The 22,619-nt window shown below is 39.7% G+C and overlaps 1 protein-coding gene across 6 annotated transcripts in view; it reads right to left on the reverse strand.

The window, feature by feature from the left end:
- Positions 1 to 687: 687 nt before the first annotated feature.
- LOC146658656 (RNA-binding motif, single-stranded-interacting protein 3-like) overlaps positions 688 to 22,619 on the reverse strand; it is a 132,991-nt gene continuing 111,059 nt past the window's right edge. For 4 of the 6 annotated variants that reach the window (XM_085422361.1, XM_085422366.1, XM_085422365.1 and 1 more), the window contains exons 7-14: positions 21,064 to 21,170; positions 16,714 to 16,757; positions 12,667 to 12,763; positions 11,561 to 11,611; positions 4,142 to 4,258; positions 3,825 to 3,911; positions 3,319 to 3,443; positions 690 to 2,934 (exon numbers count right to left, since the gene is read on the reverse strand). In XM_085422361.1, coding sequence (XP_085278487.1) covers positions 2,931 to 2,934; positions 3,319 to 3,443; positions 3,825 to 3,911; positions 4,142 to 4,258; positions 11,561 to 11,611; positions 12,667 to 12,763; positions 16,714 to 16,757; positions 21,064 to 21,170 — 632 coding nt within the window. In that variant the 3' untranslated portion in view covers positions 690 to 2,930. Of the gene's footprint in view, positions 2,935 to 3,314; positions 3,444 to 3,824; positions 3,912 to 4,141; positions 4,259 to 11,560; positions 11,612 to 12,666; positions 12,764 to 16,713; positions 16,758 to 21,063; positions 21,171 to 22,619 lie in introns of those variants that run through there. The other 2 variants (XM_085422363.1, XM_085422362.1) reach the window with 2 other exon arrangements.

Here is a 22,619-nt window from a genome sequence, read left to right on the forward strand (position 1 = left end):
CTGGCAAACTTCAGACGGGCCTGGACATGCACTGGCTTCAGCAGCGGAACACGTCTGGCACTGCGGGATTTGATTCCCTGCCGTTGTAGTGTGTTACTGATGGTGACCTTTGTTACTTTGGTCCCAGCTCTCTGCAGGTCATTCACCAGGTCCCCCCGTGTGGTTCTGGGATCTTTGCTCACCGTTCTCATGATCATTTTGACCCCACCGGATGAGATCTTGCGTGGAGCCCCAGATCGAGGGAGATTATCAGTGGTCTTGTATGTCTTCCATTTTCTGATGATTGCTCCCACAGTTGATTTTTTCACACCAAGCTGCTTGCCTATTGTAGATTCACTCTTCCCAGTCTGGTGCAGGTCTACAATACTTTTCCTGGTGTCCTTCGAAAGCTCTTTGGTCTTGGCCATGGCGGAGTTTGGAGTCTGACTGTTTGAGGCTGTGGACGGGTGTCTTTTATACAGATGATGAGTTCAAACAGGTGCCATTCATACAGGTAATGAGTGGGGGACAGAAAAGCTTCTTACAGAAGACGTTACAGGTCTGTGAGAGCCAGAGATTTTCCTTGTTTGAGGTGACCAAATACTTATTTTCCACCCTGATTTACGAATAAATTCTTTACAAATCCTACCATGTGAATTCATGGATTTTTTTTTCACATTCTGTCTCTCACAGTTGAAGTGTACCTCTGGTGCAAATTACTGACCTCTGTCATCATTTTAAGTGGGGGAACTTGCACAATCGGTGGCTGACTAAATACTTTTTTGCCCCACTGTAAGTTACTTCTGTTCCATCTTCTTGTACACACCTGTACAAAAAAAAGATCTTATAAATATTACTTTTGATTTTGAGTTCTCTCTCTTTCACTCCCTACCCCTGTTTATTTTAGAGCTTTCTATCCATTTGATTTTGGTTAAACCAATTTTGTTTTCTCCTATGTCCATTTGTTTCTTGTGTCTCTCCTTAGCTTCCTTTCATTGGTGGAAAGTCAAGGCGTGTGAGTCTTCGAAGGCGTGACCTCAGAACCAGTGCGAGCCAGTTAAAGTTCATCTTAAGTTTTCTTCTGTTCTCAACCGATATTCTCTAGGCACAATAATGCACGTTTGTGTTTCTTTCATCTTTATTCTGCTTAAAATGATCAATTACAGTCACTCTGGAGGTGCAAATATTCCACGGAGACCCAACATAAGACAACCTCAATCCCCAATACTGAAAAGTGTTTAGCAGCTCACACATAATCATCAAAAAGAGAAAAAAAAACCAAAAGTAAAGGCAACATAAAAGTAATTCTCCTTATTTTTTTTTAGGAGAATATATATAAGCTGAAATCATTTCGTTCAACAGGAATGCCCTTTCCTCTCACAGAGATCATTGACCTGCTCATATTTTCAGTGGCTTGTGTTTGGCAAGAACGAGACAAAACAGTGAGTTGGACTTAGATTATGCAAAACAATGACATCTGTCATATTTTGGGAAGCATTCATCGCGAGCTATGCCGTCTGGGCGTTGTTATGTAAGGTCAGTCGATGAGGCCTCGGCAGGATGTCGTTGGGTGTCTAATAAAAAGTAGCTTTTTCACCAGGATTCCACAGGGTTTTAGATGCGGTGGTAGTTTGATCACATGACGCACAAAACATCTCGTCCCATTGAGGCAAATGTGCTAAAGGACCAACTGCATGCTCTCATTCACTGATCATTTCACACAGCAACAGCTTGACAAAAACCAAAAAGCAGATTCAAAGTGGAAAAAATTAAGAAAAAGCAACAGGAAGATCTCTTTACAACTTAGTTTCTTCATCTTTGGTATAAAATATGCCACCCGCGGGCTGTATTTTTGTTCAACAGTTAAGAAAGACTCAAGAAACTGTCAACAGTTTTACTAAAACTATTGCTTTTTGCACATTTAAAAATCCTAGCTTTTTTTTCTCTGCTTTTTCTCAAAGTCAGAAATGTTCCTTTTTCTTTTTGCAATGAGACAAGCAAGCAGGCAAAGGAAAAACTTTTAAAAGCACTGCAATGAAAAAAATAAAAATACAAAATAAGTGGTGGAGAAACTGAATTTCTTTCCCATGATTGAACTAAACTGCATTTCCAGGAAGCGGTGGGCTGACCGCTCCCACAAGTTGTAAAAGGATTTTTTTCCCTAGTCAACCAACATCACCTGCACTGTACCACATAATTTAAAATCACCTTCATACAAATACAACCTTTTTTTGTCTTATACAGATAGCTTTGTAGATTTCATTTCTGAGGCTCTCAAACTCAAAGAACCCTTTAAAAAAAATCATTCAACAACTCAGTCCTTTTTTTAAATAATTCAACACTTGGAAACTTTTTTTCCCCAAAGTTTGAGAAAATTAAGGCAATAAAGATTTACGAAAACACTAATATTCTAGAAAACTACTCAAATAATAAAAAGAATGAAAATAATGTAGCTTAATATCAAAGGAAGACAGCCCGTTTTTGTTCAAGACTTGGCTTCCTTCTATTTTCAATAAAAAAGTCTGAAAATCTACCTGCACATTCAAATGTTCATTTTTTTTCTGTACAGTTGGTTGACTTTAGATTTCTCTTTATGTCCCCTTATCTGGTTTTTTTTTTCCTTTGGAGGCAAAGTCCAGTCTCATGGTGAAAAATGAAAACTCAAAGTTGGAGACTGCCATTGATTTCATTGTCTTTGAGTTTAGCAAACCATCATTTGCTTTTTCTTCTGTCTTTTTCTTAGTTCAACCAGGTAAGAAAGATATTTTTTTTCTTCGTTTTGTCTTTTATTTGGTGCCCGTGCACAGTGGAAGCATTCTCCCGTCAGTGATGTCCATGTCACCTCTGTTTTTGTTTTTTGTTTTGTCCCGTTTCCTTTTGATACTCTGCGTCTCCAGCGCCTTCGTGCAGTCCTCCTAAAGGCAACGCAGCAATGATTCCTACCAATCCTGTTATCTAAAAGAGACAGAAAAGTCAGTGAGCGAGGACGTGACTGAGGGAACCGTGAACAATGTTACCGGGTTTTTTTGTAAGCAGGCACAACAGTCTTTGTACAATCACTATGTGTAAAGGAAACCACCCGTCGGTTATCTAGGAGGCAGAAAAACAAGATAAACACCAGGAAAAAGATAAAAAGCCAGAAGGAGAATTTTGCAAACAAAGGTTGCCATGCATCTGTGACCAAAACAGAAAAAGCGCGGCATAATCTGGGAATTGTACTGCAGTCCTTTATAGCTGATGCTGTTCATTTTTCCAGATACAGTTAATTTACCAGTTAGGATGCACCAGCTGTACAAGACCATGTGAAAAAAATTACAGACTTGCAATCATCACACTTACTTAGTCTGCTGGTAAGAGTAGGCTGTGGCGTGATCTCCTGTGTTCTCCACAGGTAAAGGCTGCTGCCCACTGGCGTCCTGTGAGGAGGGGGCAGCTGTCTGTGGAGAGGGGTCTGTCACCACACCCTGAACAGGGGGGGGAAAGCCAGATATTAAGGAACAAAAGAAAGCCTTGAAACTTTGGGCAATCATATAAAAGTAGGGACTCCTTTATGGCACATAGATAAGGAATCCAAAGAGAAAAATTCAATTAGCATTTTTTTTTTTTTTAAAGGTGACAGGTTGATCTGGTGCGGTCAGTTTTCTGTCTGTGATTTTAACTTTATATACTTGTGAACTTGTAAAACAGCTCCTCTGATCTTTGGGGAGGGTTTGGTGTAAATTATTTCTCTCATTGAAGTATATGGATTGCCAAAGGCTAAGCAAGACTAATATATCACAAAATATATATGTTTAATCAGCAGTTTTCATTTCAAATGAAAGTTTGCAGGTTGTTTCGGTCCTTACGTCCACTGTGATGGCCGAGGCAGGCACTGCAGTGTACTGGGGAATGTAGGTTCCTTGCATAGGAGCAGCCGCTGCAGCAGGCATGTACTACAGATAAAAGGGGAAGAACACAGACTGTGTCATTTGTCTTATGGTCATTTCACATTTTAGACTGAAAACAGAAGCACCGGGGCAGTTTTCCTCTGCTCTAGCGCTTCTACTCTGAGAAAAACACTGAAACTGCAAGTGTACAATTATATTACACATATAACTCAAAGGATAAAACAAACACATGCACACACAGCACGATGAGCTGACTGGCCAAAGGGGAGACTTACAGTGCCTGTTGGGCCCAGAGACAGGTGGTTCATCTGCTGGGTTAGAGGAGCCATTACACTGGAGGGGTGAATAGACAAACTGGGCTCAATGGCAGCAGCTGGAGTGATCACAGCACCCTGGAGTAGAAATGGAAGGATACAAATCCAGTCAGCTTATAGCTAATAACTGTTATTTGGAGTCAAAAGTGATTTGGAGTCACTCAGTGATATTTAATTCAGATGCAGGAATCAATATATGATCAGATGGTGGAGAAAGGAAATTAAATCGGAAGAAATGTGGAGATTAAAAAAGAAAGAAATAAGCTGAGTAAAGAGACAACAGCTTTAAGCAATTTGCAGGCAAACATAACTCAAAGAAAAGGGGGGGGGGGGGGGGGGGAAGATTCAGAACAACTTTGACATGTTGGTTTAAAAAAACAAAACAAAAAAAACCAATGCTGAGACCTTAATGGCAAAATTGCTAAAGGGACCTCTGGCTAATATGTCGGTTCTGTGTCGGGCTCGTAGCCGAAAACTAGCTTTACTTTGTTTGCCAGTGAGAGACAGAGAGGCGTTGAAAGGCTGCTCCAACGGAACTTATTGTTTCAGAGGAAAACACGAACACGGTGTCCAGTCGAGTCTTAATAGCTTACTTACAACTGGGCTTGTCGGGCACTCTTTTTGGCTGCAGTGGTTATTATTATATTTACATGCTTCCAGCTCCCGTTTCTGGAAGGTCATTTACTGAATGATAATTTTTTAAAAATATTTCTTCACATCATTATGCGACCGCAAGGAGGGGTGACATGGGCCGCGAGATTGAGACACAGACATTAGAGCCTCTTAATGTGAGTTTCATTTGGGTTTCCACCGGCGTGGAATTACCAAAAATAGAGAGGGCATAGCCTAACATATGAAACAGGAAAAGACCCCCGTGTAATCCATTTATTTCAACAAAGTAACCGTATTCTGAATACCACCCTTTTAAACAGTAACTGTAACAGAATACAGTTACTCATATTTTGTATTTTAAATACGTAACACCGGTACATTTATTCCGTTACTCCCCAACACTGTTTACAGCTTAAACACATAATTAAGAAAACATCTATACTGTATAAAGTATAAAGGGTTCTGATCACTCATTAACCTATCAAAGTAAGAAAGTGTAGTGTACAACGTTTTAAAGCAATGACACATTGTAGTTTTTTTAAGCTGAAGTAAAAAAAAATTGCAGCTAGAAGAAGTAGTTACATTTGGTGACTGCAAATTGTGCGAGTTTGTACATGAGCAACACAACCAGTCAGCAGGCTTGGCAGCAAGGCTTGACAGAACCTGCTTGTGAATGGAGCAGAGACGCTTTTACTCTAAATCTCTTGAGTGTGAAGGCCTTTGAAGCAGTCTAACACCTTGATGCGCTGAGATCTACTTTTCCAGTGCAGCTCTGCTACAACTTCAACAGCTCTGTAAAGATTTAATAGGAGACTGTGTGCTCTGGTTATTTGTGATGGATGTTTAACTACACTTCCCATGAGCACAGACAGCATCAGTGGTTATGTATTGGTGCTGCTCTTGAGAGCAGTCAGCACCTCTACAGCTTCAAGTTGAGACATAACGTTAGAAGAACACAAGTATTAAATTTAGGTATTTTAGGCACACGCCTGGCTGTATGGCAGACGACTTAACAGCTTTGAATCTGTAGGGTTTCTCTGGGAGGCTCGCAACAACAAAACCACACATAAGCACATACAGTACACACTTTCAAAACAAGGAAAGTTCTAGATATCTGAAGTGCTCGCTTTGAATGCATATACAGTCTGACAGTTGTTCACAGTTAAGATTCTGTAAGGTAAGACCCTTATGACTGCAGGCTTTACAGGAAAAAACATGCACGCGTGCACACACTGTGCAAACAAAGATTGTCAGAGCTGTTAACAAAGGTACAATGTTTTTCTTCCTGACTGCTGTCTTCATAGAGAGATCTGTTTGCAGAACACAGCAGCATCAGAAATGCTCTGTAAACACTTTCCTCAGTATTACAAGTGAATGAGACGAAAGCCCACACACACACACACACACACACACACCAACAGATCTACCCTCAAACCGGCACAAAAGCTTTGGCTCATGCAGGTAAATTTACCAGCCAGAATCGTATTAACACCCGAGCTTTTCAACCATCTAAATAATGCGTTCTCTCTTGTAATGAATTCTCATCCTCCCTTTCTCTTTCTTTCACTTCATCCAATCTCACAGCAGGTTTCCAGGCAGAAACAAAAAAATGAAACCCACAATGAGTAGCTGTCTGCTCTGATTTATAGCTCTACAAGTGATCAACTCTCCATCTCTGTATGGGTCTGCACCCGGGCACTATGTATTAGTATGTAATGAGTGCAGTTGTATGTTATGGTGTGCGTGTTTTTAATGCATCAGATGATTTTCCTGGGGTATAAATGAGCCCACATGACAGTTATCGTTTCCCTGAGGACATGACTTAAAAAAAACAACCAAAACCCCACACAGAATCTACTTCAACTTTGAACTTGCCCTCTCTCCCTCTCCCCTGTCATTTTCCCATTAAAGAAGAGAAGCAGACTGACTGCTGCAGGCAGTCTGAAAGCATTAAATACATAGTATTAGTGATAATGATACTCGTTTATTGAGAAAACCCCTAAATGCTGTTTTTATGATGGGCGCTCCATGTGCGTGAGAATGCAAAGAGTTTTGAATTGGCATTATTTGTTCTTACTGAGGTGGTGTGCTACGACGTGCAGATGTTTCTATTATTCTATAAGCTGATTTCCTGAGACCACACCCTCTTTATCAACACACAAAGTACACTGGATTTTCGGCGTAAAACCAGACAAGTACTCCTTAGTTCCCGGCTTTATCCATGCACCCGCAGGCATGCACCTGTGACAGTTCTGCACACACGGGATCTCGCGGTTAGGAAACAAAACAAAACAAACGTGAGGTATAGAGCTCTATTTGCAAGCCCTGATATTGTACACTGCCTTTGTCTCCTGCAGAGCTGAAATCCCAGTTCTTTAGATGTCTCATTACAGCCCTCCTCAATAAGCAGCATTGATTGTGTGTGTGTGTGTGTGTGTGTGTGTGTGTGTGTGTGTGTGTGTGTGTGTGTGTGTGTGATTTTTTTTTTTTTTTTTTGCGTGGTTTGGCTAATGCATTCATTTCCTGTAGGGGGATTTGTGAGTAATTATGCACAAAGACATCCTCTCACTAATTAAGATGTAAAGACAGGCAGTTCAAGTAATCTGGGCATCCCACCAAGGCGCAGAAATGCACAATCCTTAAGGCAGTGTGTGTACAGGTGTGTTTAATGTGTGTGTACATTAATCAGGCAGTGTGTAGCTACACTGGTGTCTGTCGGTAATCACAGTTGTGTGAGCCTCTACTGCTCCTTTTAATAAAGTAAAGCACATTTGTTTTTTATTTGAAATAACGTCAACCTCATCAGTAATTTTACAAATGACCATTTAAAAATGCAATTCTTAACCATAAATAATGTATTATTTTTAAGTAATATTTAAAAAAAAACACTACAAACCATGCAACCTAATGCAAATTTATCATGTAAAATTCAAATTCCCCTCCTAAAATCCACAGTTTTTTAAATTATGTTAGCACAGCTGAAAACGATTGTACTGATTACATAAGCAATAAATTTACTTCTGTGTCTGAAACATAAGGGTTCCTGGTTTTGATTACACTCAACATGGCTAAAAAAATAACTCAGTTTTCTTGTTTTAAGAAGTAAATGCTATTGCATGAGGCAAACTGAACAATCTGAAATTAAGTGTGTTTATGTCAGCATTGTGTAGTATTCTCCGGTGACAGTACAAAGTGGTTAGTTTGAGAAAAAGATCGTTCATAGGTCCTCAACTGGTCACTGCATTAAATGGTTCCTGTAAAACACCAGCCTGCAGGTGATTTTTAGATGCTGGCCTTCTAGGAAGAGTTGTCCAAAGAGCCATAACTGTGATCAGTCAATAAAAGTAGAAAATAAAGACAGGGGAAAAAAAATCCCCAAAACACAACACACAAATATTGGGCAGACGTAAGCAGTTTTCAGACATGAAATGATGCTGGAATAGTGTTTGACAGCATCTGCTAAGTGTGGTGGAGGAAATTTGATGGTTTGAGGCTTTGGTCGTGCTAAAGTGGGAGATTTGTACAGCAAAAGATCTTGAACAAGAGAAAGGCAGGCTTTCACTCTGTTTTGTAGTGCCATACCGTGCCTGTGGATACAGCAGGACTGGAGTTGATTTCCAAAGCAGCTCTGACATTTATAGGAACTACTCAGAAAAAGCAGTCAGCTGGTGTTTTGCCTATAATGGAGTGGCCAGCGCAGTCACTGGCTCTTAACTACTCATCTGTTATGGGAACAGAAAAACTGCCAGAGTGCCAAAGGGCTGCAAGGCTGCAAAACTGAGACAGTACACAGTACAAAATTGTTCCATCAATCAAAAATATTTTTATCTAATGTTATTAATGTCTATTTCGTTTCACTGCAAATCTGTTAGATTAAGTTTTCATGAATTTAAATATCCTAGTTGACCCCAAACCTATGAGCAATAGTGTATGTGCATTTTTAATCCTGAGCCATGAAAACAGCACACAGCATTGATGTTTGTTCTCTTGTTCTAACCTTTTAATTAGACTCATTAATTTCTTTAGCCTCTGTCAGTGCGCCCCAGGGTGGCTGTGGCTACTATGTAGCCTGCCATCACCAGTGTGTGAATGTGTGCGTGAATGGGTGGATGACTGGATATGTAAAGCGCTTTGGGGTCCTTAGGGACTAGTAAAAGCGCTATATAAATACAGGCCATTTACCATTTACCATTTAGCGACAGAGTGTCTCACATTCCAATTTTGGTGCCACAAGCATTTAAAAATCTCAAAGTAGATGATGGACTGTTAACCAGAGGAGGTGTGCGCATGTTCATCTAGCTAAAAGTGTCAATGAGTGCATAGCATTTATCAAAGTTACCAGTCATTAACTGCAGTACAGCAGTGAGGAAGCCTCTGCTACCATAGGAACAGACTTAAGCTGCTGTGTCTCTCAGTCTCCCTCCCTGATGCAGCTTTAATTTGTCAAGCTCTTCAGTATCCAGGAAATACAATAACTACCCCTCATCTTTGTTGTCTAACAGGGAATTTGTCTATACATAGACAAGGGTGGAGAACAGATGTGCACAGCCCAAACATGCTTTTGCAGCGGCTGTTTTCGTTTCTTTGTTCTCAATATATTCATTGTAATCCCTTCTTTCCTCTTTCCCTGCACCTCCTTCTCGCCCCTGTCCTCCTTGTCAAATCCGCCGTGTTTATTTATTTATTTTTCTCTTTCTCCAAACCATCAATCTCTGCTCAAGCTCACCCTGTCTTTTCCCAAGTCTTAGGAAGTCATATCAAGCGGCCTGCCAAATAATTAGATGGGACATTTGTTTGAAAACACATTTACAGAAGGGTATTATCCCCGCTCAGAGACATAATTTTAATCAGACAAGACAACAGAATGTGTTTAAGATTTGCCAGACAGACATAAAGAGCAAGACAGAAGACAGGGAGAGAGAACAACAGAGGAGGAGCAACAAATCTGAACACTAAAGCTTTTTGGCAACCACGGCGGATACGATTGCAGAAATTTGCACCGCCTTACGTACCTGCCCCGATAAACTCCTTCACCCCATGAATGACAGAACAAAATCATACAACCTTTTTTAGCACAGGTGTACAGATAAACCCCCTGAATGTAAGCACATTCATCTCTTACAGGCTACTTTAACAGATACACTATATTGACGAAGGTACTGGGGCACCATTAGAGCTGCAGGAGCTGCGTAGCAGTTTTAGTTTGATGTTAATGCCACAGGCACAGGCTTAAGAACGAGCCAGCATCGCCGGGACTAAAGACACCAGAATTGAAACATGAATATTTTTGTCCATATAGTGTTTGATATAGACCTTTAAACTATTGTTGAACAAATGTTTAAGAGGAGATAGAAGTTAAATTTTATCTGAAAGACTTTCAAGGTTACTGTAATATGAATCTCTTCTGCCTGTGATTTCATAATGCATCGGTCCTGCTACACTGAGAAGTAATCATCTTGTAAGCAGGACTAAGCTTGGACTATTCCACAATTTATATGATATAGCTTTCTAATTCCACTAATTCAATGCAGTACTTTGTCAGATGACAAGATGAAGGCACGGAGATTTTATATTTTATGCTACAATAGTCAGTGAATGTCAGAGAGACTGAGGCTTTGGACTATGCTTAGAGCGAAGCCTGTGGAGGCTTAATAACATAGAGCGGCTGTATATAGTCCCTGTATCAAAGGAAGGAAAAGCCCACAGTTTGTGTTAAGGTTATGTTTGTGTTTGCCAAAAGAAGAGAGAATTTGTAGGTAAGTGTGGGTTTATAGAGTATGTTGACTGTACACCTACACTCAGAGTCGATTCATGACTCTTCATGTATATATACAGAATGTGTGGGTGTGTTTTAAAACGTTTTTGCACGTCAATCAAAGCTATGTGTATGAGAGACAAAATGTGAGAGAAAGCTCTAGCCAAGGATGGATGGAAAAGAGCTATAAACACCAAGGGTTGGATTTTACATCACTGCATTATGCATCATATACACAAAGATGCACTGCTGCTTTTGATATGCAAATTTTATGCATCACTATATGAAACTGAGCAGCAGTTACACATGTACATTGACTTATAGATAAATAATGTGCTTTAAATTAGCTGTCTGGAAACCTGTTTTTGTACATGCAGTTTCATTCAAAACCAGCAGGGAGCAACCTTTTATTACAGATTCTAAAGTGAGTTTCGCCAAGCTCTCTGAGGTCCTTTGAGAAGGCTATTCACAGGCTGATTCAGCAGAGTGGGGCTGGGATTCAGGGTTACAGTTATTTTCCTTCTCTGACCTGGGTTTGGCTCTCAAGCACTTATTGGAAGAATTTCCTTTTATTACTTGGCTTTTCGCAGTTTTCGTGATTCATACCAACTTGTCGGTGACCTGTTGTTATTACTAACATTTTCATTCCTGAATTATTAAATACTCATTTGATGAAGAAAAAGGCAGGGCACATTAAATACTGTTATAAAAGCATTTGCAGGCAGTCCTCGAGACCAATACAGCCTATGCTTTAAAAGCTTTTGTAGTTTTTCTCCCATAAATCCTGCCACTGACATTCACATGAGTAATGAAGCTATTAAACACACACACTGAAAGTTTTAAGACAAAAAGAGTATGCCAGGGAGAAAAATTGACACATGCTGTACACTCAGCATGTGTACATTTATTATATATAATAAATAAAGGAGTGAGTGAAAAGGGTTGGAAAATAGAGAACAAGACTTTACAGAACGAGGCTTAAAAACAAAGGAAATGTTGGTTTAAAAACTTACTGTAGGTTGCATAACATATTGTTGATGTGGCATCCAAGATGTACTCTGAACCTGAAGAAAGAGAAGAGAAGGGAAGGGAGAAGGAGAGGACGGACACGAGTAGGATGATGCAGAGGGGAGGTCATGACGAGATGAGAGGAAAGGAAAGATCAAAAGCAAGATTGTTGTAAGTGGGTAAAGAATTGAGGAAGAGAGAACATTGAGAATGACAATTGGAAGACAGAATGACAGGAAGCGAGTGAAAATGAGAAAACCAAAGAAGAGAAGTAAGAAAATTAATCATTATCTCAAGCCTTTACAAGCCAATTTCAGAGCCTCAGTCCCAGCGGCAGCACGTCTTAAAGAATATTACAGCAGTAACTAAGGGTCCACTATACAGAAAGTTTGTCGTAATTATAAAAGGATATGAAGACCACAGAGAGCAAAACAGTCTTAACAATTACTGCTTCACAGTGAGGGTTTCATCATCAAAGCTTAAGTTGGCCACAAATCATACTTTCATCTTGTTCTCCTTCCGACCGCTCAACTCTAACAAACTGAAGGCAGAAATGAGTCTCTGAGGGTCCCTTTGTCTCATGCGTTATTGTTGTATGCATGCATTCTGTACCTGCATCTGTATGATCTCTTACCTACATCTGTCAATGATGAGTTAAAACAATGAAAGGTAATGTTTTTTCTTTCCCTATAAAGCATGATACTTTAAGTCATGAGTCTTTGAATTTGGCTTTCTTATAGAGCTCTAGAGCTCCATCTTGTTTTTGGGTACAGCAGCTGCCAGCCAGCTCTGACATAACTTGATATGGTTTGTGTGTGGAAGAGAACGGGTGCGACACATGAGAGCTGAGAGTTAAAAGCAGCATTTGTGCTCAAGAATGGGAGATGGATAGGAGGAGTTCTGCAACGTAAGCCTGCATTTTATCATTGCTAGACAAAGAATTGCCTTGATTCTACAGAGCTGATAACTTCATTTTGGGTTCATATCTTTGGTTAAGTATGACAAACTCCACCTGTACATCCAGGAATTACTCTACATAGAGTCAGGAATGGGATTTTCTGGTTTTAAGTAGGCCACGGCACTCATCAAACTTCTGAGAGGTTAAACTCACCTGATATGTGGGGACAGGAGAGGCAGCAATGAAGGGTGTGATCGATGTCTGAGCAATCATCCGATTCGTGGAGATGCTGTATGGAGAAGAGTAGAACCTATGAAAGCACAAGACATACATTTTAATTTTGACTGTCCACATCATCTAACTTCTAATAATCACCTGGGAGGGAACCAAACGCGTGTATTAACAATCCAGAGGTTTCTCTGCAGTTTCAGCTCACCCTACATAACCACATGTAATGCTGAAAATGAGGCTTTTGTCTCAGTTTGTTTTGAACTACCCAGTACACTTCAAGACAACACTGACAAAATGGATCAGACATCATCAAGGCTGTCATGGAAACAATAAATATTGCAGCTTCACTCTATGTAGCACAATCAAAGACATCTTAGAATGAGACTTGACACCGCACCAGACTACACATCATGTTACAAAGGAGTCTGCACCACTGCTACGCATAATAATGAATTATTACCTTAATGTGTGAGTGGGTGAAATACTTCAGTATTGCTCTTTATGTTTCCACCTACGCACACCCTACTTCCCATCGGTTGCATCTGTAACATCTGCATTTTATAATCTATTCACTTCTCCTATGCCTCTATTTGCCCTTCTCATTTTGATCTCTTTTCCCCCCCATTTCACCCCCTCAGCTCTGCAGCTGTAGAATGCTGTGGCTCGCAGTGCTTTATTTATCATTGTGTACCTAGAGAGGACATGTTTCATCCGCCAAGCCGTGTTGCTGTGCCCGATCGATCCCAAAGTGTCTGTTGACTGAATAATGGAGCCAGTGAGGGGAGGGGAAACCAAGGGCCAGAGACAGAAAGCGAAGCCCTACCCTATCCATCTCTAACACAGCCATGATTGTAGAAAAAAGGTACTTGCCACATATCAAGTGTTTCTCAATCAGGGAAGAAAATTACCTGAATAAAAAGACAAACTCATTTTTAATTTACTTTTAAAAGGCAACTTCAAACTACTGTTAGGTCGCTCCATAATATTTCTTAAAATCCGCAGTGAGCACAACATATAGTAATAGCCCATGCACGGAGATGACAATGGGGCTCAGCCAAAGACAGAAAAACCTAGGAGGACTGTGGTGGTAGTCGCCTGCGACACATGCACACATCTCATTTCAAGGGTGAAATGGGTTCCTGAGGTACCCACCTGTTCTGTTATTGCACATTCTGTTTCACATTACATTTGTTCAGTCAGTGACGGCATGAGCAGTTTTGAACCTCAACTGCGAGATGTAAAGCGTCAGATATTTTTAAACTATTGCGGCTCAAGGCTTGTGCATGCAGCCGGTTCAACTGCCTGCGATAAGCTGCAGAGCGTGATTGTGCTTCTCACAGACATTCAGTCTCCCTGTTGGATTTTTATGCCCTACTTGGTGTGCCGAGGCCTAAGTAGTAGCTGTACATATATAATAGAGATACGCCAGTTATTTGTTCATTTATTTCTTTTAACGCAACATGACTCACTTCTGTTGAACCAGAAAAAGAAATTCGTGGCAGGTTTGGTTCTAATTCATCTGCGGCTCGATTGCGTGTTTGGTCAACTTTTAACCATGTGCAACAAGCAAACATTAGTCGTATTGTTGCAAAGTGAAAATCAGTACAGCTTCAGAAAGAGCAAAGATCTACAGAAATAGCTAGTATAGATTTCATAGAAAATATATGTGCAAAAGGAAAAAGACTGTTCTGTGAACCCCAGTATTTTGTTTTCTGAATTGTAGCTCTATGGCATCAGAGGTATAGCCTATAATTGGTTCCAGAGTTATTTACGAGAAAACAATATGTACAGTTGGAGTTGGACGGGGATCGATGCTAGGTCCTGAACTTTTCATTTTAATCATGAATGGTAATCGTAATTCAGAAAAAAAATCTATATGTACATTTTGCTTATGATATCACTGTCCTGCTAATAAGTTACATACATTGTTGCTATTGTCAATGAATCAGTCAAATTTAAACAATGGTTTAATGTCAATGGAATAACTTTGAACATACACAAAACAAAATATTTAAGAAATAGCAGTAAAAATGTGAAGTTTGGTGTTATTACTGATGGAACAAAGAAATGGTGGATGAAATCAAATTTCTTGGTGTGATAATAAGGTTTGCAAATAGTCATAGACTGATTTTAAATTAACTCCAATTTATTAATGTTTTATTGGCCTTTTAACAACCATGTATTCAGAGATCTAACCAAGTAGTTTTACAGTTTACTATTTATTAATGATGGCTATTCTAAGCTACAACTCACTTTCAAAAATGTCTCCAATTCTTTTTTGCCTTAGATTAACTGCATATTCCAACTTTGGACATGACATTATATTGCAGGGTTTAAATAAATGTAGATAAGCTGGAGTACAAACTGGAACTTGTTTGTCATGAATGAGAATCAAGAAAAACACAATGCGGTGCTATGGATCCATCTTTTTCACTGTACAGTTAATAAATGACTTGCATTACAGATACTGTATTACTGTCACTGATGAATACAAATGAGGTGACAGGGCCAGGTTATTCAATGTGGTTTTCTGATTGTGTTTATTGTATTTTCATTAGACTGATGTGTATTAAGAGAGAGAAGCAGAAGGCAGAGGACAGACCCAAGGTTATTGATGTAGGCTATTAGCCCTGAGCAGCCAACTGTCAATGGGGACCCCGGCACTGCTATTTAAACAATGCACTAAACATGTAATTGCAAACAGAACATTATTACAGGACTGAATTTTAAAGCCTCTGTGGATCCCTAGTGTGATTTAATGCCCTGTCAGGCGTTTACACTGAAAAATTACTGAGTGATTTAGTGGTGACCCCAGTGACTTTTCCTATAGATGGAAAAGGGAAGTAAAAAAGGGTAAGAAAAAAGACAGGAGATACACTTAATGGGAGCTAGTAGATTCAGAATAAGCAAAAGTAGGTTAAGATAAGACAAACTATAAGCTTTCCAACAATGTGTGTCTGGCAATGGATGCTTTAAAATAACCCAAAAACAAAACAAAACAAAAAAAACGTTGTCCTCAAGCTCACAGTGAAACCTGTAATTGATTCATACCTTTCCCCTCTCCTTGGACTGACTTTATTTCTGCCTTTGCCCTCCTCTTGACCCTACTCGGCCCTCCATTTTTATTCAACCCACTTCCCTCCCTGCTTTTTGCCTCTCTAATTAGCTGCATTAGCATTTCACAGTCATTTAGTGCTTCGCCGGAAGGAGCTACGATGACCTCGGAAGAGAGGTTGGAGAGGGCTTACACACAGCAAGCACACAGATGCAAAGCAGCTGTTTGAAAACAGAACGAATGAGAAGAATTGAGCAATACAAAACAATGTGGAGAGGGCAAGAAACAAGTCAAAAACAGTGAAAAGAAAAAGGACTGTATAATTTCAGATGAACTAGAAAAAAAAGAAAAAAGAAAGAGTGGCTTTAAGGTATAAAGTGGCGGACCAATCTGACAAAAGGAGGAGAAGAACAAGAGTGCAGAGCTGCAGGGAAGCATCTCCAGGGATCACATCACCAGCAGCATTCCTACCAGACAACACCAATCTCCAATTTCCCCCTGAAACAGGCAGGCACTCTGCTCTCCTCAACCAACTTGGGAGCACTGCAGATAGCCTCGGCTGACGAAAGTATTACAGCAGCACTGCAACAACGCCCATCTTCCTGTCTGCAATCAAAACCTACAACTCTGACAGCTTGTATGCATAGGTGCATAAATAAATGCTCCATCTGCATCAGTTAGGTGTAAGAATAAGAGCGAACGCCAGATAGTATGTGTGTTCTGTATCAGTTCAGGTATATGGGTTAATGTGTGTTATGTGTGACCCTCTCGTTTGCATGCAGGTGCTCTTGTGCATATTTCTGCAGGTTGTTGCCATGTTTCAGTGCACTGATCTTAGGAGGATTTTATACTGTCACTCTTGAACAGGCTGCGTGTAACAATGTAAGTAAAAAGTCAAGTTTGGAGACACTCTTTAGATCGAGGTTGTTCGTGCGAGAGGTAAAAGAAAAAAAAAAAAAAAACTTTCTACATACCCATTCTGCATCGCTGTGGGGTCATACGTCAACGCCATACCACTCTGGAGAAAGAAACACATACACCGAAATGTTAAATACATGACTTGCCTTTTTAACCAATTTGTGTTTGTGGTCTTTATCACATATACAGCTACTCTATACAACTAAATAAACAATAAAGTATGATATAGCTATTGTACGTTATAATGTGTAATGAACAGAGAAAGCAAACTATACAAGAGCGTTGTACAAAAAACACAAAATTCAAAAGTGACTGGGATATAAGGACCTACTGAATGAACAATAGATAAGCAGTCTAAAGACTCCAAACTAATCCAGCTAAAAGCTCTTATGTACAATAAAATTATTTGGAATAATTGCCTTTGAGCAAAAGAGCCATTTATAAGTGCAGTCGTTTTATTTAACATGCTCAACAAAATCAAACACATGAAGGTCAGTGAGGGACGATTGTTGCATGTGGTATATGACTATATAAAATAGGTAGGAACAAAATAAGTTCCCAGTTCTAACTGACTCTAAATTTTAGCAGACCAAAGACAGTGGAACGCTTTAGATTTTCTTTACCGTTTCTCCTTAAAGGTTTTTAAAAGTCAACTTTTATGGTATGAGTTTAACTCCACTATCTGGCTGGGCTTTTCTGGGTTTACGTGGGTTCTCTCCAGGTACTCTAGCTACCTTCCACAGTCCACAGACATGCAATTATTGGGGTTAGGTTAATTGATAATTCTAAATTGCTTCTATGAGTGCGACCCTGATAAGGATAAGTGGAAGAGAATGGATGGATAGAAGTTTTATGGTACTTTATTTTCTTTTACAAAAAACAGTTCACACTATACCATGTTTGATTATCCTGAGGAGCATTCAAATAAATAAACAAGACATTAAGAAGTTGCACTACCACCTAAGTCAAACAAATCCATGCTGGTTGGCATTAATGGAGGTAACAGCCCAACATAGGAAAGTTAGAGATTACTCAAAAGTCCATAAGAAGGGTGTGGCTCAGGAGGTAAGTGACATCTGCTCAGAAGGCCAGTTGTTTGATCCCAGCCTTCTCTAGTCCAAGTTTAAGTGTTTTTGGGAAGCGCCCCCCATGTTCCTAACACACATTTTATCTGTGTGTGTGCCTGAGAGTGTAAGAGATTTTTTCTACACAAACTGTCACAAAGTAGAGTACCAGTGTGTGTACTGTATGGATGAATGTGGCTCTTTCAGTGGTAAATAAGATAATGTTATATAATAGCAATAACACACACACACACACACACACACACACACACACACACACACACACACACAGTCAAAAATTGCCAAAAGCACTCAAACTTCTCACTGAAGCAGCCCAAACTTTTCTTTTTGATCCATTTTTTGAGTTAAAGGTTTTTTCCCCCCAACAGCATTATATTAGTATATTTCTATATTCCCTCTGTCCCTTCTTCCCTTCATAAAGCTGTTATTAAATAGTGACTAAATATGTTTAGCCAAGCATTTATCAGTGACACTAGCCCCTTTGTGGTTTCTGTCTGTCTCATTCCTTCTACCATGTTCAAATGATTGAGGCTGGGCTTCTCTTTGAGGTTTGAATAAGATCTGCTTCCACTTGACTACCTCTTGGCAATTCTGGACCAGACTTAAAACAACTGTTTGCTCCTAATCTTTTTTTTTACTCTGTCACCACCCCATCACCATCTATCGGCCCTGCACAAGTCATTTGTACTTACTCTACATTCTACACAAGGCTCTTCTCTCCAAATTGGCACATGAGTTGAAAGGGTGCCCTGATGCTGAACCCAGCTCAGTGTTTGGTTTTTCCACAAACACTGTTTTAGCCAAGCCTAGGCTGGGTAGGTAGGTATAGACTCCAGAAGCAACAAAAAGCACTGCTAGACACCAAATAGAAAAACTGATCAACTCCAGGGATTTGCATTCATCTAACAGCAAATCTCTTTCTGTGCTGCTACACAGCTACATGCGTATCCCTTATCCATTTTCCAAAACAAATTCTGTAAGCGTGTGATTACATGTGTAACGCACGTATTCACGTCACCGTACCAAGGCCAGACTCGTATCAGAATGAGTTGACTGAGATAAGTAGGCAGTGAAGCACCTCAAAGCATCTCCCTGGCCAGATGTCTCTATTAGCGGAAGTATTAGTTTATATAAGTCAGCCTGGACTCTGAGGCCTGGCTCTGACAAATGCATAAACCTCTGAAGAGATGCTTCAGGGCCGAGCGGGGCTTGTCACGACGTGTGCCACAGACAAATGTGTGAGGTGTCTCACTGAAAGCAGTCATCACTTATTTCAAGTTCACACAGACATTGACAAGAGGGAAGTACATTAACGGAAAACTGACATGTGACAAATCGTCGGTATGTTAGGCGTTCAGAGGCATGACAGTGGTTTTGAATGAATCTATACATGCACATATGTTTTTTCGTTGTGTTCATGAATCACTTTGGAAAACACTACCTGATAGGCTTTAGGTTAAGGTTAGAGGTAGACAGCTGCAGCACGTGTTACCACCGCGAGTGCCATTCTATTGGATTCAATTGAGAATCTGGAGTAAGTGGAAGGCTACCTTTCAGGTTACTACGAGATGCATTGGGACGTGACAAATTGTATTTTACGCGTTGGGAATGAGAGTGCTCTGGAAATTAAGACATACAAAACCGGCACAGCTCCATAGTATTTTTATCTAGCAAATGAATGCCTGTATTTAAGCGAAATCTGAATAAAATGACATATTCACTTTACCCATTTCTGCAAAGCTGTGTGGACGTTAACTTGCATTGAAAAAAGGCTGTATGTGCTTTAACTGCTCATTTAGCTACACTCTCCAAGCAATGGCACTGCATATGTGAAATCCACTGTGCAAAATACCACACATTTAATTGTGAATACATTTAAGTTGAGCTTTTTAATAATGTGATTAAGGTATTTACTGTGGTGGTTAAAGGCAGATGCATTTTTTGCAGGGATGTTTAACCTTGGCCAGCAGACTTTGCTCATTTCTGACTGTTTTATGAGTTATGTTTTATACTATTCAGTTGGAGTTTTTTTTTGTTTGTTTGTTTTTTTAACTCCCATTCCTAGTTGATGACACATTACAAAAAATACCACCAAAATTGATGGTATGGTGGTGCAGTGGTTAGCACTGTGGCATCACATTAAGACGGTCCTGGGTTTGGCAGCCTGTTCTCCCTGCATGTTGTCCCTGTGTGGGTTCTCTCCAAATACTGTGGCTCACTTCCACAGTTGGTAAAATGAAGTGTGCATGGTTGTTTATCTCTTTGTGTTAGCCCTGTGACAGACTGGTGACCTGTTTAGGGTGTGCCCAGCCTTTCGGCCAATGATAAGCCAGGCTATGACACACACGTTTGCTCTTATACAAAAAGACTAAAGCTGCAATCTGTGCCTGCTCCACACAGCCATGAGCAAAGGTCAAACACTGCAACATCTTGTTTTCATTGCGGCGCCTCTTGTTACAGTGCATAGTTTCAGCCTGGTTCCATTTCATTTCACTCCACCACCCTGCTCTTTCCCAACCTTCGTGTAACGAGAACACTGGGAAACTGTTAAAAACTGCACCGGGGTGTGTGGGTGGCAGCATTATTATTCACTTCCCCTTGTTCTGTAAATTAAAGCTTTGGTATTGACACTAAAAACTTTTGAACTCTCTGCATTGTGAAACAGTCAATCTGCTTTCAATCCTTTGGACAAGGTTTCATTTCTTCTGAAGATGACGGACAGGAGGTGGGAGTTTCAACAAAAGCAAAAACAAGTTTGCAATTGGGACCTTACAGAAACCTTATACTTTAAATTTAACAACCTTTTTGTGTGCCAGCTTTCATACTGTCAGCAGCATCTCTAACTGAACCTACAGTGCCTTACTAGAAATGAAAGTGGATAATGACCCCACGGAGAGGAGGGGGATCTGTCAAGCTATTATGATTTTAAATTCTGCGGTATGTTGAAGAAAAAAAAAAAATGGAGTCAAAGGGAGCATCAGCCGCATATTGAAAATTATTAGAATAGATGATTTACAACTGTAACGTTTCCTAAAACATAATATGGACACCGCTGTGCATAATCACTCATTTCTTTGACTATTATAATAAAAGAAATGTTATCCTTCAGCTATAAAACTTAATTGAAAGAAGTGTAAATGATTTTTTTTGATAACTGTAATTTCTCTTTTTAAAGTCCTCTCAGTAGACTTGTGTTCAGTTTTGTTTTTTCATTTTAATTGAGAAAAGCAAGAGACTATATTTGACAGCAGGCCAAGAGAATATTTTATGAAGTCTCCCAGGGAGCTTTTTTTGATGATTAAATATATTTTTAAGCCTCACCTCTCCTTCCCGTGTCCACGATCGTCCATTCTGGGGATATTTGACCTGGGTCTGTCTCTTCTTCTGGCCTCCATCAGCAAACTTGCACAGCAAAGGCTCTGAGGGAGCTATAGAGTGAGACAAGGACAAACACATTTATAGATTAATCACCTTATAAGTAGGAGAAAGTCAAACTATATGTTTTAGGTTAAATTTAAAAGATTACACTTAAAGTGTTTTATGCTACAGCTTAAATAAACTAAAAGTTAGTTGGTCCTGAAAGCAGCACTTCAGCTCTTAGATTTATCTCAGCCACCCGTAATCCAAACATTTACACAACACTAGTTATCACCCCATCTCTTTTTAGCCCCTTCAACCATGCTTTCAAAACAGCAACGCTGACGTAGGAACAAAGCCACAGGCTAATCAATAGTGCATGGTGTGCGAGGTTCAAACAGCAACCCAAACAGGCATACTTAATACGCTAAATAACTCCACGTAGTTTGACCCATAGGTAACAGACTGCAATTGTAAGTCCTCCAAAGAAAATACTGTCCCTCCCTGGATGAGAGAAAGAAGAAATGTTTGGTTACAAATAAGATTAACTTACAGTGACCTTCCATGTCTAAGTTCACCAAGCTTAAACTGAATATACCCTCAGGGTTTGTGAACAGAAGGAAGTTGTCAGATTGTGAGGATTATCCAAAGAAAAACTAAAACTCTGTGTTTACTATGATTTACTTTAAAGGCATATCTTTAAAAATGGTTAGAAAGCAAGCAGGAGTGGACAGTTACTTCATTTTCTGGGAAATGCTTCAGAAGCCACATGTCTTAACATTAAAACATATTACCATAACATGAACCAGGACACTCAAATAAGATATCTGATGCCTTGTCTATTTAGAGGATAAACAGACGCTAATCTGTTTTATGGCAACTGTGATGCTAGGGCATATTTCTTAGACTTTCCAGCTGCAGTTTAACCAACTGCAGCCAAAAACATGTACCCTTCACAACCAGCATTTTGCTTCACATATTTGACTGATTAAGTAAAGAAATTTGCATGGCTATTTACATTGTAGATTCTCATAGAAGGCATCAAAACTATGAATGAACACATATGGAGTTGCGTAGTAAAAAACAAAAACAAAATTGATTTTAGATTCTTCAAAATATCAATCCTTTGCTTTGATCACTGCATTGCACACTCTTGGACTGTTGTTTCTCTTTACTTGGCTGATTGGTTCTTGCTATAATATGAATTCTAACATTCAAATAGGGCTGACTTCTGCACAACACAACTGATGGTGCCAACCCCATTAAGAAGGCAAGAAATTCCACAAGTGAACCCTGATAAGGCACATCTGAAGTGAAAACCGTTTCAGATGACTACGTCAAAAAAAAGTCATTGAGAGAAGTCCGACAGTTTCTTTGAGGAATCTACAACATAAAACAAATTTAGAGTTATTTATTAAAAATTTTCTTTGCTACATAATTCCATATATCTTGCTTCATGTATTTAATGTCTTTAGTAAGTATCTACAATGTAGAAAGTAGAAAAAAGAAAGAAAGAAAAT

This window comes from Rhamphochromis longiceps, linkage group LG11 (assembly GCF_057381845.1).
Source record: "Rhamphochromis longiceps isolate RC_006_pf linkage group LG11, R_longiceps_female_GT1.1, whole genome shotgun sequence".
Lineage (NCBI taxonomy): Eukaryota > Metazoa > Chordata > Actinopteri > Cichliformes > Cichlidae > Rhamphochromis > Rhamphochromis longiceps.